This window comes from Nyctibius grandis, chromosome 20 (genome assembly GCF_013368605.1).
Source record: "Nyctibius grandis isolate bNycGra1 chromosome 20, bNycGra1.pri, whole genome shotgun sequence".
In the NCBI taxonomy this organism is placed as follows: Eukaryota; Metazoa; Chordata; class Aves; order Nyctibiiformes; family Nyctibiidae; genus Nyctibius; species Nyctibius grandis.
Window position 1 is genome coordinate 5,120,363 of NC_090677.1, and position 19,919 is coordinate 5,140,281.

General features: G+C 37.1%; 1 protein-coding gene across 1 annotated transcript; it reads left to right on the plus strand.

Annotated features, from left to right (window-relative positions):
* Window positions 1-194: 194 nt before the first annotated feature.
* Window positions 195-19,078, plus strand: PBLD (phenazine biosynthesis like protein domain containing). Its single transcript, XM_068416644.1, has 9 exons — window positions 195-733; window positions 3,026-3,125; window positions 6,639-6,737; window positions 7,282-7,391; window positions 7,541-7,570; window positions 8,094-8,182; window positions 9,332-9,510; window positions 11,316-11,378; window positions 16,746-19,078. The coding sequence occupies exons 1-9, from the start codon at window positions 650-652 to the stop codon at window positions 16,856-16,858; spliced, it is 867 nt and encodes a 288-aa protein (XP_068272745.1). The 5' UTR covers window positions 195-649; the 3' UTR covers window positions 16,859-19,078.
* The last annotated feature ends 841 nt before the right edge of the window (window positions 19,079-19,919 follow it).

Below are 19,919 nucleotides of genomic sequence, written 5' to 3' on the forward strand. Positions count from 1 at the left end.
GGCACATGCGCGTCTCCGCGGAGATGCAGCAACGGCGCATGCGTGGGGCGGGGGAGTTCCCGCCTATTCCTCTCACGGCTCTGGCTGAGGGGCGGGGGGGCGCGTGCGCGGGGTTCGCTTGGCGCCAAGCGGGTTCGGAGCTGACGGGGCGCGCGCCCCTGAGGGCGGCCCGGGAATCGCCTCACAGGGGCGGCCGGTCGTGCCCTGGAGCGTGTGTCGCTCAGCGGCCTCGGCTCCCTTGGCTTGGCAGGGAGGATGGGGAAGGTTGTCCGCTGTGGGCGCCCGCAATGGCTGCCCGCGGCTTTGCAGCTGTGGTAAAACCCACAGCAGGCCGGACCCAGGGGGAACCTCACACAGCTGCTGCCTTCCTCAATGCCTCCCGGCGGGACAGGGCCGGCCGCTGTGGTGGAAGGGCCCGTTATGGCGTTCTGTAGCAAGCGAGGCAAGAGGGAGGTTAAAATGATTCAAAGAATGTGTGGAAGGAGGCTTGAGTCCATATGCGTGCTCGGAAGTGACGGGATGGGGTTGCCGCTGGCTCCTCCTGCCCTCAGGGAAACATTAACTCCGAGCGCTGATATCGTTTGGGGATAAAACAAGTCAGAAGGGACATTGCAGAAAGCAGCTTCAGACTAAATAGGCGCAAACGACAATGCAAATTCCCATTTTTACGGTCGATGCATTTACAAACCGGCCATTTTCTGGAAATCCTGCGGCAGTTTGTCTGCTTGAAAATGTAAGTTTAAAAAATAACTGTTTTATGAGGGACTGCAGTGGCATTTACCATTCTGCCCTTGACCTGAGCACTCAGCACTGTATTAGACTTTGCTTCCTTTACTCAGGAGTTCTGCTTGCAAGCGTAGTTTGCTGTTGCACCAGAATACAGGGAAATCGGCACAGGGTTTCTCTTTTTTCATCAGAACGATTTCATACAAGACATACTTTGGTGTTTTTATGTGTGGGTTGTTTTTTTTTTTAAAGAGGATATTCTGGTTTTATTCTGAGTTAAGTCAGAAAGAAATGCATTAATTTCTTAAGCCGTTGGATTCAGAACAAAATCTCTGAAAGGAAATGCAATAACACGCAATCAGTACTCGTAGTTCTTAATGAAGTGTTAAAAAGTGTGGGGTTTGGTGTGGGTTTTTTGTGTGGTTTTTTTTTTCCCCCCTTGTTTTCTTTTTTTTTTCCTCTTTAATTTTTTCTCTTTCTATGGAAGGAAAGAGGGGGAGTACAGACCCGGGTCTGAGTCTTTCACCATTAGTGTGTCAGGTTTGTCTTTAGCCAAGTTTAAACAGCCAGTGTTTATTGCTTCAAAGTTGCACGGTAGTTGTAGTGCGATTCACAGAAGTCATCCTCCTCATCAAGGTGTTCTGAACAGTTGGTACAAATTGGTACACTGTTGACAATTTCTACCAAAAACATATTATTGAACTGGGTTAGAAATTTATAGGCCTTATATTATTTGTATAGTAACACTTGATGAAAATACATGTAGAGCAGTCAATGGCAACAGCTTGTACTGAGAATATGAATCCTTTCTAAATGTTCCTGAGCCTGTCTAGATCTCATACAATATAGCCTGCTTACCAGATCAGTGAAGTTATGACTGAGAACTTCAGAGGTACTTTTGGTCCCCTAAAATCTAAATCCTCTGTCTCAGAATGAACTTACTTTAAAACTATGAGCTTCTAATTGCATTTATATATTCATTTTACTTTATTACATTAATACATTGAGGGGCAACTTACTTGCATGTTGCCTTTGGAGTGTTGAGATTTTAAAGCTTTTTCTAGACTACCTGGGGCTAGAGGCTTTAGTGTCAAAGTTAAAGGTGAGATTCTAATTCATAATTTTATTCTAAGCTCCAAGAAAGTATGGTGCAGCTAGCAGCAATATTTCTGTTATCTTCAGAGTCTCTGCAGATGCTTTATGAAAACTGTTGGGAGTAATGCAAGACTGGCAAAACAAGCCCTTTCTGTGTTTGGAAGTGCCACAGGATGGCACTATTTCAATAAAATTCTATTATTTTTAATAACATTTTGTTTGGTCTTTGTTTGGGTTTGGTATCTAATTGACAGAACTGTTTTCCTGAGGAGGGGTGCTTGTTACTGTAAAAAGTTAGAATGTTGTTTCATTATATAGAATTCACTCTGCAAATGCCGGTCTATGACATGCATCAGGAATTGTTTCCGATCTGTAGTATGGGATCATTGGCTGAGAAGGATTAAAGTTATTAAGGGAAATAAGTAAACTTAGCAGGGCAAATTTTTGCCTGTCAGAGGTTGAACCTGACCAGATCAACTCAGTACTTTGTTTTCGTTTGTGTTTCAGTATTTTAAAGACCAGATTCTCAAACCCGGCCAGTCAGCATAGTGGAACAAGGGTAAAGTAGAGTTTTATGCAACCACTAGAGCTCGTGTATCCTGGGATCAATGTTCACTGGTTTAAATCTGCAGGCAGTTAGAGCAGAATGTAGTGAGCTCCAGCATTTTTGTTTTTCAGTTTATCTCCTCTCAGCTTCTACTGACTTAGCATATTGTTCCCGTTGTTCACAGCGTAGTAGCGAGGGTACAGCCGTAAGCGCTGATCAGCCATCTTGGCCGTTGCCCTGGCCATTACTACACACTTCTTGCTGGCATGGATTTTTCAGAGTTACAAAAAGAGAGCTGTAGTTATTTTTAGATTATGTTAATAATGACTTCTCAGTGTGATTGTAATTATGATTTTAAAAAAATATTTGTGTTCGTGGAAAGACTGAGTTTAGTTTTTTTGGTGATTTTATTTTCCATGTATTCCAAGGATTTGTAAACTAATAGGACAGATAATAGAAATGCCCACGTATCACAATGATTGAACTAGTTATCCCATTTTATGCTTAAGGTTTTTTTTTTTTAGTCTCAGAAAGTATTTTGAGCTAAAAATGATTCTGTTTTATTATAATAGAAAATGAAACTACTTTATTTGACAGAAAGTTTGATTCTGCATTTTTTTGGCCTGCTTTTAATTGGATTTGTTGTTTCATGATTAGGACCTGGATGAAGATTTGCACCAAAAAATCGCAACAGAAATGAACCTTTCAGAAACTGCTTTCATCAGAAAACTGCGCCCTGGAGATGACTTTACCAACAGTGAGTGGTTCTGTTTACCCACCAAAATCTCTTACAAGGGCATAGGAACACACTGTGGGTGCTTTTATCAGGAATGGTGCTAATTTGTAAGACAGCCAAAGCAAAATCTTGGAGTTCTGATGTATCTTACTTAAGATAATAATAATAATAATGCACATGGATTCTCTAAAGTATTTGTGCTGCATATAAAATCCATTTTATGATATACAAACATTTATTATTCATAAATTAGACCATTTCTTTTAGTGCCTTTTACTAAATAAGCGAGTTGTATATAGAAAATCTCCTAAAAATGCTGTGCAAAGATCCTTCAGTTAATACTTCCGTTGCTACTAATAATCTCCTGAGATAATTTCTTATTATATAGGCAGAAGAATAGAGATAGAATGTGCTTTTGCATACGCACAAGACTGCAAAGTGAGTAGAATCTGCCTTGGCTGTTCAAAAAATCATCGCTGGGTAACTGTAAGCTATTATTTGAGTTTGTCACAAAATGTCATAAGCTGTCTGTGGAGTCAATACTGGAAAATACAGGTTTCCAACAAAACTGGGAAATCTGAGGTTGCCCAAATCAAACACAGTAGGTTGGTCATTTGATTGGTTTGGGTGGGGGGACTTCACCGGTGTTATTTGGGAGGGCATTTATATATTCTGGGAGAGGACATGGAGAAACACTAGACAAGACAGAAAATATCAGACAAATGCAGAGTCTGATCAAAATCGCTTTGTCGACTAGTTTTCAGCTGAATCAGTTTGCTGAATCTGCTCACTTTGCAGTTGTGTTGTGGCATGAGCCAAGGGGCTGGAACCCCACTAGCCTGGAGTTAGATTCCAGGTTAAGGTATCACATTGGCATGCCCTTGCTTTGATACAACTTAGTGGCAGAGAAACAGCTTTGGGGTTATCGTCTGTCTGAAAGAGGCTCTAGAACAGTATGCAAAGAAACTGTACTTTATCATTTGATTGTTCAGAGAGTGGGATTTTGTACAGTCTGTGTAATTAAAGAAGATTTTCTTAAAGTAGTAACTATCATCACTTCTGTTGTTAATAAATTGGAATTTGATTTAGGGTTAGACTAATTGCTTGAATCAAGAACTGATAATACTTTTCATTTTTCATGTTAACACTTTTCGTATTAACACCTTGCCAATATGTTTAATACATTTATTTATTTTCAAGTTATCCATATCCAACAGCATCTAAAATGCCAGCTTATTTCTCATTAATGTGCTTTTAATATTAATGGGAGTAGAGTCTGACATTTGATATTAATGGGAGTAGAGTCTGACATCAGACCCACAGAGCTGCTGAAGAGGTGCACAATTTTTTTAAAGGGATTTAGTCACTGAGCTGCACCTGAGAATGTGTGTATTGAGGGGTGGGCGGAGCGAGAGGAGACCAGGAACATCAGAATGTCATTTATGAGACTGTCATCTCCTTCTGGAACATTAATTGGTGTAGTAAGGGCTCCTGGACAAAGGGTGTGTTTTTGCAGGAGTACGAGCTTGCAATCAGTGCATTTCATTTAATTTTAATTTTAAAAAAGCTACATTATTTTATGGATACATTAATTTATGAGACTACAAAATGTTTTCTCAATCTGAGTACAGCTGTATGTCTCAAGCATCCAGGCAGGTGTTCTGGGTCACAGAGCTTGTCTGTCTCTGGTCGCTCATGGCTGACTCCATTTCCTCCTGCTTTCAGCCACAATTTCCACGTGGGGGAGTGCATTAACACCACAGGGCGGGCTCACAGCTGGGTTCTGTGTCTGCCCTGGCTCAGAGCACTTCTCTGCCACGTCCATTGGTTTCATCCACTAGGTTGTGTTTGGATTCTATTTGTTTTCATTGGATGGGGCACTCTGACTTTAATGCACTAATTTTTCACAGGGGCAATGACAAGACTTGTTTGAGATTTTTTTTAAATATCGTTTGTTGCTTTTGAACCTTTTAGTTGTGTTTGTGTGGTAATTATTCACTTGAAATATATTTTCATAAGCATTATCTTAAATGCCATGGTGCAAGGACTCTGCAAAAGCTACAGGAAACCAAGTGTAGTGCACTTGAGTTCCAATTTTCTTAAACAACAAATAGCAATATGTTTTGCTTTCTAGTGAAATGAAGGGTTAGTGTACATTAGAGGCTTTTACCAGACTTGGCTGGTGGTTTAAGCAAAACGATTCATAACTGACCTAGCTCTGATATAGATTCCATTATACTAACAAAATTATCTTTAACCACCAAAGGGTAACTCAGCCTGCAGGTGTATAGGGATCATGATTGTCATTTTGCAGGATTCCATAATACGCAAGGACATGGAGGCTTTATCTTCTAAATTCTCTACTTTATTACAGGTTACTACAAATACCACAAAAATCACCTCTAGCAACTATACCGATGATCAATAAAGTGAATCTCTCTCTCTCAAGCTATCACAAATTATCATCAGTGATCAATAGTATAGCAGCAAGAAGTATATATATAATATTACAGGTTACTACAAACTTATCACTAGTCAATAATCAAACTTATCAAAGATATAAGAATAGATATGATAGATTACTTATATGTGTATATGTGGTACCAAGCACACTAAATAGATTCCGTGATGGGAGGACAAACAGATCCCAGAAGGGGATCCAGCCATCCCAGAACTGGGAGGACAAACCAAACCGAGCCCAGAGGGGACCAGTAAAATAACAGAGTCTCACTTCAATGATGATCTGTGTCATGGAGTTTGGACTCAGCCATGTGTCCCTGGCAAGGGTCCATGATCTCATAGAAAGTTTGTGCAGACCTGTTCAGGAAAGGGAAAAATATATGCAGTACAGAAAGTTCTTGGAGAGAGAAGCTTCATTTTGGGTAAAAATTAACTTTTAATCACAGAGACATAAGAGAACATAGGACACCACCACTTCAAGGAGCCAATAGATGCTGCTAATTTCTATTTTTCATCTGGAACATCCAATAGATGATGTTGTTTTCTATTCTCTCAGACTGCTTTCCTGTTCTTTCAGAACAGTCAGTGGCAGTTACTGATTCTTACATTCTCAGGATATTTTCCACTTTTTCCAGACTGTTTTTCACCTTTTCAGGTGATAAGTTGGTGTTACAGTTTGTTGGTTTTGTGCTTATCGGTGATGCCTCGGCATGTCTCCCGTTTCTAGCTGCACAGCAGCACTTCAAAGGTGCCAGCTGTGCTTCTCAGGGGTGCTTCTGGTTCACAGGTCTAGTTCCCAGGCCGGCAGGCATTTCTGCTCTGCAGCCACTTTGCTCTTGTAACAAAGTAGCTTTCCTCTATTAGTAGTAGACTTCTGTTGTTGACCGGACTTAAAAGCAATAGCTACTCCAAAAATCAGTACAAAATAGGTCCTAAAAGTGTGTTTAAGACCAAGAATGATTATGATGTGCATTTTGATTAACTGACATGTCATCACTCTGTATAAGGTTTTGAGATAAATTGAAGAAATAGACTTTTTCCACTTAATAATGCTAAATAAACTTTATTTTCAAGGTTCGTGCTTTGGACTCAGATGGTTCACCCCAGCTAGTGAAGTTCCTCTCTGTGGTCATGCTACACTTGCATCAGCTGCTGTGTTGTTTCACATACAAAGTATGTTTACAAGCTATTTATTACTATAACTTTTTAGTAAATTTACTTCTAATTAAGAAGATCTCTGTTTTCTACAGCAAAGACAATTAAATATTCTGAACATTTAGAGAACACATACAGAGATACCTTAGGTATTGTCTTTTACAACTGCTCTGTAATTACAAGGCTGTAAGTCCAATGACTACACTTGGAATCCAATGCCCTACTATTACTCTTGTTTAAGAAAAGTGCTAAATATGCAAATGTCCTCTGGGAGAGGTACAGGAGAATTTGATGAATAGGGAATATTGCTCTTTCTGTTAAAAGGAAATTCCTATTCATTCAAGGAGCGTACAGGAAAGGTTCACTGGCATTTGCTCTGTTTATTAGCCTCAGCAGATTATTTATTTAGTTGGGAATTTTGTCTCAGAATACAGGTTTACTGTAATTATTATATTTTTGCTGCATAACTAACTTTTTCTGAATATACTGAGGTACTCTAAGAGCTACAATAATTTAGATTCAAATTCTTATGTTTGATAATGTTGCAATGTTCTCTCTCTAGAAAACACAAATTCAGTTCTCACATTTGTGACACTGAGTGGGGAATTAAAAGCCAGACAAGTGGAAGATCATATTGTCCTGGACTTACCACTTTACTTAACCTACCCACAGGTCAGTCAAAATTTTATTCTTTAAAGGCTTTTAAGAAAAGTATGTGTTTATGTTTGTATGTGTCTGTAAGTATATCTATCTGTAGTTGGATGGATGGATATATACATATATATGTTCTACTTTTTACAATGTGGGGTTTTTTTCTTCAGGTACTTCAGGAAGTAGAAGAGTTAATAAAGGTAAAAAAAGAATCTATATATGGTCTTAGAAGCACCTTTATAATAGCTATACTTATTTTTATATATTAAAATGGCTGAAAAGTGGCAACATGGCCTTGCTTGATGCACTACTGAACTTGAAACACTAAACTTTAAAGGTCTGAGTCATGCAGCTCAGGAAATGAAATTCTCCAAAATGCTGCAGTTGAATCTTTTTCTCCCACTGCCATTGACTGGAGTGTCAGTATTTATTTCAGTGGCATTTTCAGCCTGTTGTATGCGTGTGAGGGCAATCTGGTGTCCTTGCCCACTTCTAGGTCTCTGAATTTCTTTCCAAGTTGACATATACAGAGCTCTTAGCACCTACCGGTATCCATTCATGCACTTGGATACTTTTCTTGCTTGCGTGTACTTGAGGGCTGCATGAGAGACCTTGCATAAGCCCTGTTCTAGCAGGGAATTTGTTTGACGAAAGTGTTGAGGAAATAATATTTCATATTCAGATGACAATGTTTTTCTTTGTCTCCTTTAAATTTTCCACCAGGTAGCCGTTGGTGACATGATTGTTCAAGATCTCCGTTATTCTCCTGACACAAAGGAACTCTTAGTCCGCCTCAGTGATGCTTATGAAAGGTGTCTTATACTTTTTTTTAAAAAAAATCAAGTGTGCAGAAATTGAGGCTGCTTGTTTAATCTCTATTCCTTGCATACTAGGCTCTTTTATCTAGCTTTAAACCAGGTGGATATTAAAATAATCTAATTTAAACTCCTGGGTTAAATAGTTATTTTATCTTCTCATGTGAGCTTACTGAACCTGCAAAGCTGCATATGATCAATCTATCCCCAAGAAAAGGAGGGGTAGGAAACAGTTTTAGCAATGGTGTATTTTCCACATCCATCTGACTAAAAAATGATCCAGTTACCTAGCAGGAAATTAGGAGTCTTGCTTCTCAAGGGAAGAAGTAATAGTCGCATAGCTGTAGAGGTCCGCTTAGTGAGACAGGGCACATGGACAGAATGCCATGGATTCTTATTCCCAATTGAATCTGCTTACACATACTTAACAGCATCATAAGTAGCTTTATAGAGGAACTTCCGATTCAAATGATTTCAAAGCATTTGTTAATCTCAGAGAGCTGAATTTCATTGTTAAGTATGATTTGGATATATATTGCCAAAACATGGATTTGTTAATCAGGCCAAATTACTATTATTTTAATTTGAAGTTTGGCCTAACTAATGTTTAGAGATTGGGCTAGTGGGGAGATACAAATATCCTCAGATGAATAGTTACTGTTTTTACTCTTTCAGACTTTATTTTGTAGGGCGGTATCTGCAACTTCACAGACTTGAGACTGTTGTAGAGTGCTGTAGAATCCCCTGAAGATCTGAATAGTGTTAGTTGTTTGCTTGCTCTGAAAGGGGTGGAGTGCTTACTCTTTGCACTCTGTAGTGATGAAGTATTTCTTTCAATGAACGTTGAAACAGAAGTGTGTGTTTTTGTAGCTAATGTTCCAGGATGCTCTGTTTTCAGAAATAAATAGGAAATGTGTGGCTTGAACTTTTTTCTCTTCTCACTTGGAGTGTATTATATTCAGGGTAGTCTTCTGTCAAATGAGATTGGGAGGACAATGCTAGGAATCTTGTCTCCTCTAACATTTTATCATGGCTGTTTTGGGATTGTAGAGAAGGTGATTTTTGTAGTTTTCTGTTTCTTTTCAATACTTAAATTAATGTAAAATGAAGAATATGGGCTATTAAAATTCTGTAATTATATTCAAGGTCCGTGTTGGAAGAACTGCAAGTGAGCGCACAACGCTTTCTGTTGGCTGAAAAGACAGGAAAGGTGGAAGGACTCATACTCACTCTGAAGGGAAAATCCAGTGGAAAACATAAAGGCCATGATTTTTACTCCAGATATTTTGCACCTTGGTATGGAATTCTGGAAGACCCTGTTACAGGTATGTATTTGTGTGATAAGCGACTCTTACTCTTGTTTCAGTTCAATTAAAAGGTTCTTATTAAACTTCATGAATCTGGTTTTGTACTTGGGAGTCTCCTGAATTACTGTTTTATATGGACAGCAGGAGTGTGCTCATTAAAGTGAAAACTTTCATGACTGATGCCGACTTATTCAGGAAAAAATCAGCTTCTTGCTGTCATCAGGCCAGATATTCCTGTGTCTTTTCAGATCTTTTCCCTGAAGTATACCAATTAGGGAAAAGCGAGAGACTGGTTTGATATTGAATGACTGTTGCAGTAGAAGTTCATATCCACTTCTGTTGGTGTTCTGTATGTTTTTTGTGCTTCAGCCGAGAACTCTTCTAGTTTCATGACACTGACACTTACTATGGATATTCTCAGGTCTGTGAATAATACAAACTCAGCTAGCTATATATTTAGGGGCAGGAAGGCTAGTTCTCTGCCAATTCCTTTGGTGTTCCACTTAGTATGTGTGATGATGATTGCTGCAGAATGATGTTATTTGCTTAGGTACCAGTTAATCACAGGTTAATTATTAGTCAGCTGAGAACTTGGTCAAAAATGGTCATTAAATGTTTTGCTAAATAAAGAGAAAACTTTCTTTGTTGGAATAATGCTAGTTTTTCAGCTCTCCTAGCAGAAAGATAGGTTTACAAGGAAATATAAGCCATGTATTTCATTTGGTTTTTTTTAAGCTTTCAGTCCTGCTTTCCTGATAAACCTGGGGACAGAGTCTGGTAGATATATCTAATCCCAGAGCTCATTCCTTAGGATTTCTGGGAAGACTGATATTGATATGTAGGAAAAGCTAGAATTTTCCTGAATCTCTGAGATTTTTCTAGGCTTGTTAAAGCTCACAGTTGCTTGTCTTCCATCTTTAAGTGTCCTTTCTTTTATAAAAATAAATCTTTTTATTGTATTGCTGAACTATATTTTAACAGTGTTATGACTTTGTATTATATTTCTTTTTAATGATTTCTTAATAATGCTACATGTCCTGGTGTCCTTGAGCCCTGACAATTATAGTTACTTTACAGTAGGGTTTCCAGCAGAATGTCTTTGCCCCTAGCTGCTAATGTAGACTGAAGCAGCATTCCTAGCTATGAGTCTGAGAAATCATCCAAAGTTTTTAAGCCATCTGCTGGTCAGGAAACAAGAAATTGGTCTTTTAGTTTTCAGAAGCTGTGGTGACACCTTAAAGATCTCCTTGAGTAACATCCTGATACTTACCATCATTCAACACTGGAAAAAACCTGAGGTTTTGTTGTGAAAACTGTTAGGAGATGAAATGCTTTTGTTTTACACAGTGACTTCTATCTACCTGTTCCTACTAAAAATATCCAAAAGCCTGCTCAGATTTTTAATGGGTAGCTGTTTAGGTTTCATTGAATAACATCATGTTTAGATGAATGATATTCTTAATTTAGTATTTTGAGATTCTGTTATTAGGAAACTTCACTTTTGGTGAACAAATGAGTACTTTAGCTCAAGTATTTTAATCGCTACTATTTGTTATTCATACAAGTTGTGGCTAATCATGAAGCCCTCACCTAGGCAAAATTTCCATTGAAGCCAGAGAATGAGGAAGTTATACTGCTTTATTGTAGATAAATTAAATGTTAAAGCCTTAAGTTCTATCTGCTGTGCTAACTCCTAGGTGTTTTTGCCCTAGACATATATGTGGCACTTGATTTGTTTATGGCATTTACATTTTGAGTGTGCTTGTTCTATAAAGTAGGGATTCTAATTTAGTTCTGTGCTTTGTTTTCCAATTTCTTTTAAGGATCTGCCCATGCTGTTTTGAGCAGCTACTGGTCAGAGCAGCTGGGGAAGAAAGAAATGCTCGGTAAGAGAAACTGTTTTCTTGCAAAGCTGCCCCTTTATGTAAAAGCTACTCACTAAAAAAGAAAAAGTTGTTACATTATTACTACAATCCGAACTGTAGCAATAAGTATCTTTATGGCTTGCACTTTGGTTATTGGGAGAAGGTATTTTCATTCACAATGTGTACTTTTCAGTAGAATTTGGTCAATGTTTTCCTTTCCCCTCATGTATATTAAGATGAGATTGAAAAAAGTCATTTGGTTTCTGCCTGACTTTGGAATTTTCTTGAGAATTACTCCAGATTAATCCATTCAGTGACTTCTTTAGGAAACTTAGAGTTTAGAATAGCTAGCGTTATTATAACTAAATAAGAAGAGATGATTTGTTTTTAACATTCAGGTTTTTACTTACAGAATGTGCTTTATGGTACAGGATTTTTCTTCTGGTTTCTGATAGATCTATGTATTTAGGTATGAAGATCAGTTTTGCTCAGGTTTATGATCTTTTACGTGGTACCAAGGAAGAATATAAGAAAGAATAGTCATGTTACAAGAACAGAAAGAACATGACTGACGTTAAATATATAAGAATGGGGACAAAATACATGGGCATTGGAAAATTTTAATAGTTTGTGATCTTATTTGTAGTCTTACTTTTAAATAACCATAATAGCCTTAAATAACTTCAATACCCCTAAAGGAATTTGAGATGACTGGACCTCTGAAGTCAAAGAACAGATTTACTGGTATTCTTTCAATCAACGAGATGATATGCTTATTAGATCACATATTTGTTGTTAAGCAAGAAAGTGAGGCACTTGGTGGGAAAAAAACCCAAGAGGAACTGTTAATACATGACAACACTAGATAAAGAGGCATTGGGTGTCTGTTTGCTTCCCATGTTTCTAGTGCTTTGCCAGAGAATGGAGGAACAACAGAAGCAATACAAAATACCCTAGTCCCTCTCTGCCTCCCTAAGAGGGGGCGGGGGATTACAATTCTTTCGAGCACCTGGCAACAGTTAAGTCTTTGGTAACATTGAGTTTAGAACAGAGGTTGGATCCTTAATCTAATAAGGTTCCTCGTCCATAAAAGTAAACACTTTTCCAAACAAACAGCTACCTTGAATATGAGCCTTCGTACGTATGGTCAAATGAATCTCAAAATAGATTTTCTTGGGAATGATAAGGTCCTTAAAGGATCTGTTTGCGCTCCATAGCTCAGCGTGGTAATCCGCAGTGACTGAGACCTTCTCCATCGTGAATTGAAGGAAAGGTTTAACATTCTGTTCTGAAGATCTCATATTTACATTTACATCACACAAATCTGTGATAGTTTCCATAATGCTGGGGGGAAAAATCCCAACGTATTTTCTGAAGAGGAGAAAGTGTCTTTGGTATTGCATCCTTATGGACTAGCTGTTTCTCAGAAGATTTTGACATTTTCGGATGTTAATGCGGAATTTAAAACCTTCTACAGACAATGCTTCTTTAAGTAATCAAACAGTTAGGAATTTGTCGGTATTTTTAGATGATACTTTTTACCTATTTTGCATTTTCGTGTATTTTGTACATACTGTGCCATTTCCTCTTTTAGAGAAAATATCTCAAGCAGCAAAGGCAATTGATACTGTAATTAGCTTCTCTAATGTGTTTAGCGTAAAAAAATGTCATATCTTCCCACAAGATAGGACATATATGCATGAAGTAAAAAAATGTCAAACTTCTTTTGTGGCAGAAATCATACAAGACAGATTTAAAGAGAAGTTCGTTTGACATCTGATCAACGTTTGGTCTCTACATGTGTTTATGAGCAATAACTTTTCCTTACATGCACATGACTGAGAAGTATCAGGTAGTACTGGGGTGAATTCTATTACTAATGAGATTATTTGGAAAAGGTGGCTGGCAATCAAGAAGATTACATATCACCAAAGATTAATAAATAAAAGCATCTTTTGAAACCTTTTTTAGAAACCTTTGCAGTAGCTTCTGTAATATCCAATACCTTTTATTGCAAGAATAAAGCAAGATTTTTTTTCCATAAAATGAAAGATCTGTTAGTTCCAAAATAGATCAGATATGAAATAATATAAAAACGAGGAACATTAAATCTATTGTCAGGTCTCTCTCGGTATTGTGACCTCTAGGAGGAGGTCCGCTGCATCTCCACTGAAGTATCAGGTGTAATTTCCTGTGTTTGGGTTCTCTTCCTCCTTTTATTAGACCAAATTGTCAAACAACCACTCCCATCAACTACACAGAGAATTTTCCAGTCTTTTTACATGGTGAAATACTTTATGATCTTTCTTGAAACTATGTGCATATCCTTGAATTTAAGCTGAGTGTTAAATCAGAGTTCAGTATCAGTCCTTGCCTTTTTTTTCATTTGAAGAGTCTCTGCAATGTTTAAAAAAATATAATCTCTCATATCGGATGTATGGACTTTTGTAATTGCTAATGAATGCAGTATTTAGCAACTGTCTCTGTATGCAGCCCTTCACATAGTTTTCACATTTCTAAGATAACATTTGTAAACATGCATAAGGAGGCTGATACAACCAAACAGATTATAGAGGACTTTCCAAATTATTGTGAAGAGAAGGAGCTTTATCCAGGACAATTTTTAATCTCAGGGGAAGCTAGAGGAATCTTTCTGTACCTGTTTACTTCAGAGAACTGTATTAATTTGTGGGGAAGTTTTGGTTCTTGCTGCTGGCTTTAACTTCTCTGATTGCTTCCCAGTACAGAACAGGTTTATGGCATTTGAGTGTTTTTTTTTGTGTGTGGGGGAGGCACACGACCCAACCAAAAACCAAACCTTGCTTTGATAGCTCTAAGATCATACTTTCACAAATTTTGCCAGGATTTCTTTCAATACAAAGTCTCTCCCATCTTTTACCTTTTCAGTCTCCTCACTGAGTTGCTGTGTTCAGTTAGAGTAAATCTACCTGTATTTAAGTTTTTGCTAATTTGAATTCTCATGAAGTGAAGAGTTTTACAGAGCTGTAATTGCAGCTTTCATCTTTCCCAGGTAATCTCAACATATAGATTGACCACATGAGGTTTATACCCAAGTGTAAGATTTCTGCCGAAGGAGAGGTGTTTCCCTCCATCAATCACCAGATTTATCCACCTTCTTTCTTAGAATAAAAAAAAGTCTTCACTTAAGTTAAGGAACAGGTGCGTTTTTCATCAGTCTTTTTATAGGATTTAGAAATTCAACCAAAATAATGATGAATTTCTAAAAATAGATATTTTTACAAGAGTGGCACTTGTTCCTGAGTTGATGTCATTATGATGACATCACGAAGAAAATCCATTACTCCTCAAATTCTGTAAGCAATGGTCATTTAGACACAACTAGGCTGATAAGAAGCTCCTTAAAACAAGATAATATACAATACAAGGCCACTGGCCACCTTGTGAATACAGTGGTGCACGATTCTATGATATCAGCATGCTCAATCTCACAGTCCTTGTACAAACTCTTAAACTTTCCTCTGTCTCAGGTTAATCACAGAGGAATTCAGGGCACTGTGAATTCATCTGTTATGTATTATTTCTGCAGATCAGAATGTACGTATTTGTTTTTATACAAAACGTATAAAATGTATATGTAGTATGAGATATTCCTAGCAAATACAGACATGGAATGGGTGTGCAACAACTTCGTGATCCAAAAGGTGAGTGAACATCAGAGATGCCTGAACGTCTCTGGAGACATTGCTATTGAAAGAAATCCTGTAGTTATTGAAACGTTCCATGCAGGTCTGTTTACTTTCAGACATAGTGTGAAATACCAATGCTTGTGTGTGAGAGAAAGAAAAGATCAAGTATTATTTTCATATAAGCTTGGGTAAATTTTTCTTTTGTGTTTTTTTTTTTTTTTTAAATTCTTTTCTTCTACTTTGAAGGTTTCTTTAAAAATAAAATAAAATGGATCAGTATCAAACAGTCTCAGTAATCCTGCCATGAAACAAACAGCACTGGTTCCACATTTAAAGAAAGAAAAAAAAACTCCAACCAGCCTCTGGAGATTTGAAATAATTAATTTCTTTTTATTTAAATCTGCTAGCATGAGGGAGTGGGAGAGTTTAGCTGTGTATCCCCGCTTGGCAATATTAATTGATCAAATTTAGCATGGTCTGGATCTGTAAGTGTCCAAAATATTCCAATTGAAGGCATTACTCCATACATAGATGTTGTTCTGACAAGTTAAAAACAATAACTGGTAGTTCTGTAAATGGAAAAGAACAGAAAATATCAGTATCAATCTTTCTATAGCTCCTGCTTCCACTGTTTTGGAGTGTTTGCTTTGTCTGAGAATCTGCTATCCTGTCATAAGGAAGAGGTTTCTTGTCAGCTCTGGCTGAAAAATTGTTCTAAAGCGTACAATATATATGCCATCTGTTAGAGATCCTGCGCTCTGTTGGGATCTGAATACAGTCTCTGCCCAGTTTACAAATTGTGGGTTTGTGAGGAAAAACATGCCCTTTGGCTTTGAACAACTGTTTTAGTAGTTGGAAGTTCATTAAGTAAGGAGACTGTGAATATTAAGGCCTTGTCTTCCATTTACAGCCTTTTATAAAAACAACACTATATGAAACTCAAACCTTTGCTAAATGCCATCTGAACCACACCATTTTCTGATCAATTAGTTGTGCAGCTAGAATTGGGCTACTGCACAAGTCTCCAGACTCAACATGCTAAATGAGCAGTATCATCCCACCTTTATATGACTAAACAGTTTAGGCAAAAGCTTAGTTTTGTAATTGTTTAGAAGTGGAAGGCTATTTCTACTTAAACTTTGTCCGTCTCTATTAAATGATATATTCAGGATTATATAAATCAATATCTGTACCTGTCTATGTAAGGATTTGGTCTCTGTGGCAGCTGAAGCAACATCTATATTTCTTTGTAGACTTTTTCCACTGGCTGCTTGAGTTTTATTTACACATTAGCTAAACACAGACTTTGAACCTACCTTTGAACCTACTTCACATGTGCAATACCAGTAAAGTGGTTCTTCATTCTTATGCAGATAGTACTTGATGTTCTTCATTCTTACCTGCAGAAACTGTCTATCCCATGAATGGGAGAATTCAAGACTTTAGATATACAAAGGAAACTTTGCTACATCACAACAAACTATCCTTCACTGCTTACATTAACTAGCATCTTTGCCAGACAAGTTCTAGTCTGAGGTACACCCTCAGCTAATCTTCATCCGTAAAGACAATTCATCCAGGGTGTCCCTGGTACAGCGTTTGCCCTGGTGCTGCTTGCTTTCTGGAGACAGAGGCCTCATTTCCCTGAGTTTTCACGGATTTTTAAATAATTTGTGATAGATACTAGTTTTTTTAACTGTGGATTCTTGTTTCCATTTAGCTTTTCAATGTTCTCGCCGGGGAGGAGAGTTGAAGATTTCACTGCGTAACGATGGAAGAGTTGACATTGCGGGGCAAATTGCTCTTGTATTAAAAGGAAACCTGACTTTCTGAAGAAATTTACACTAACGATTTCATCTCCCACACTTTCAAATTATTCATATTATGCTGATTATATCTAGTCAGTGAATCATCACTGTCCTCAAAAATCTTTGATTACTTATTGTCCGTTTTTAAAAATGGCTTGAAAATGCTCACTTCTAATCTTCAGGATGCTTGCTATTGTTTTCTTCACTTTCATCTGGACACTTCGTATGTATGCCGACCTCAGAAACTGTCCAAGGGCAGCTGTCTTGTTTTTCTGCTTTTAAATTATTCTTTTATTTCCAAATTCCATGTTAAAAGCCATTCCTGCTTCCTGGATTGAATTCTAAACTTTTCTGATTGATAAAATAATCAAACTTTTTCCATATTCAGTCATTCTCCATGAAATCTGACTATAGTCCTTTAAAAAAAAAAAAAATCTTTTCTCTGCCATATATTGAAATGATGCTTATATGTTCATTAATTTATTTTAATTAAAATATGAAAAAAAAATGGTTTAAAAATGTGCTTTATGGTTCCCTTTTATGAACAGTATTCTTCAAAGATGAATGGTATTGCAGTGGCTCGAAGTACTGCTACTTAGTCAATATTTTTAATTAAAATTTTAGCAGAAAGATTTAAGAGATTGACATAGAGATGCACATAATACTGGTTAAAATCTGAAAAAAAAATATTGGTTACAGCAATATCATTTACTTCTCATAGACTGAAGATTTGCTCCTAAATTAAAAGTTTCTTCTGGAATTTTCTTCATGAAGTGTACTGCTTCAGATTTTGTCACTTTTTCAGTTAGTGTTCTCGTCTTTCTCTGGATTTATTAGGAAATATTGAACTGTTTCAGTTACTCTAGCTAATACTGTTTTCCCTTTCAAATCACTTTTGTCCTAAGCTTTTCTTTAGTTCTTTTTCTTTGCAATATTTCAGGAGAAAGTATTTTGAACTCAAAGGCATTTTCATATTGCGGGAACAGCTGAATGTCAGCCTTTTATAAACGATGAGGAACACAGTTGTACCAAGTTCCCCTATTTACAGTTATTTTTAATTTTATCATAACTTGTAACTTACATCTTACTTAAGCCTGAGTAGCTGGAGGCAAGTAACAGTGTGAGAATCCTAGGATTCATTTGAAATAAAAGTTTCTAGCTCCTGCCGCTACACAGAACCTACCAAAAGTATGATTTAAGTGGCCTACAAAGCTCAAGAGCTAGGTGGCAAGCAAAAGGAATCGCCAAATGGAAATGCATGTTCTTTGTATTCAATCCTGCTGAAGTACATGGACCTGAAATATAGTTTACAAACATGGACTCATCATCAGATGCAAGACATGGCTATGGAGGCAGCTTAACAGCAGCCTTGCAATGGCATATTTAGCAGCCGCCTTGACCTTGCTTTCTCACAAAGCAAGTTAATCACTTTCTGGCTAGTGACCTTCTCGAGGAGCAATACTACAAGCTTGTTTTATTGCATTTACTACTTCCTACTGGCTTGTGCAAAGAGTGAATCTGACCCATAATCTGAGATGCTTTGGATAAAAACCAACCCTCCTTAAGAATGTAAATGAACTAAAGAAGCAATTATTGTTCAGCTGTCCACATTTAACAAATAGACAGTACAATTATTTGTTTTACTCAAGGGGACAAATAATGAACAAAGCCCAGTAAATTTTAAATATACTTGCTGTCTAAATTTCCTGACCAAACCAATATCTTTGCTGCTTAATGCATTTTTTTATAGTTTACTACTACTTAGTCTCTATTTCTGTTCAGGATAGAAAAATCACCAGAGCTCAGGTGGGAGACTACGCAGTAACATGTTTGTAATCAACAGATTAGTTAATCAGCCATGATTTATTAATGATGAATTAATTATACCTGATTGTGCAGTTCTGCTGCCTAAATGGAGCTTTAAAGGAGTTATTTTATTAATCATCATTGTGCTAATTGCAGACACTTACAGAAGGATTGCTAATTAAACATGCAACCATATGCAAAACAAGCACTGCTGAGAGTGGCAAGAAAAAGAGCACTCATTTTCTGAGTAGCAACTTTATTCTCATGAAATATTGTGTAGTTGACCTGGTGATCCTAATTATTCACTGAGACTTATTTTAATATATTGCACATTTTCAGCCAACAGTAAAGGAAATTAATTGTGGTGACAAATTCTGTCCATCTTTCCTAGTGCAAAAAACAGGTTGTACAAACTTCAAATAAAATTCTTTAGCATTTTTGTGGCCTTGTTTCACGTATTCCAGGATTTACCTGTTGGTTTTATTAGCTGTTTATAGTTAATCTAACTTAACTATCTTAACTTTGAGCAAGATCCTGAATGCTAAGTTACTTTAGCACCAAATGAAATGCCTGATTACACTTGAAATGAGAATCCGGACTCAAAATTGCATGAGTTTCACATCAAGAAAAAGAGGAACACAGTGATGTTTGACTAAGTTAATTTCCAAGAGCCAAAGTCAGCACAGAAAATGCAGAAAGGAAATGGTACTTAATGGCCCATTACTGTAATTTAAATAAACATCAGTGCCATTTGATCTTCAACCTATGCAGCACAGTTTTTAGGTCCTTATAATGCTAAATACAATCTGTGAGTGCTATAGAATTTCATGTAGACTTCATCATCATGGACTTTCCATGGACTCTTTTTTAATGCAAGTTGCTAGGCCTTCCTCATTAATTAAATAAAACTTTAAGAGAGAATTTTCTGGAACTGCCTGTATAATAGTACAGTTATTAACATAAAAGTTTGGATTTCAATGTTTCTCTAAGAAAATAGTTAACTTGCATTGTTTTGATTAAATTAAAATGTTGAATCAAAAGTTAAATTAAGTGAATATACTAAGTGGAAAGTTGGAAAAATGCAGTGTCTCTGTTTAGTGTTTCTGGTGCAGAGGATTTGCAGAACTGTTTTGTGCTGCTCTCTTAATTAAGACTGTAGCATATGGATGTGTTGAACCAAGAGCCAATTATGTGAAGGGAAAATACAATTCCAAAAATTCCTGTGTGCTTGAGAGTTAGTTATGAAAGTGTGCAACAGAAGGTCATCAAGTTACAGGCCA

Excerpts from the sequence above, each read along its gene's own strand:
- PBLD (XM_068416644.1), top strand. The coding sequence starts at position 650 with ATGCAAATTCCCATTTTTACGGTCGATGCATTTACAAACCGGCCATTT. Across the intron at positions 3,126-6,638 it reads TGGAGATGACTTTACCAACA|GTTCGTGCTTTGGACTCAGA; the intron begins GTGAGTGGTTCT and ends TTTATTTTCAAG. Across the intron at positions 9,511-11,315 it reads TCTGGAAGACCCTGTTACAG|GATCTGCCCATGCTGTTTTG; the intron begins GTATGTATTTGT and ends ATTTCTTTTAAG.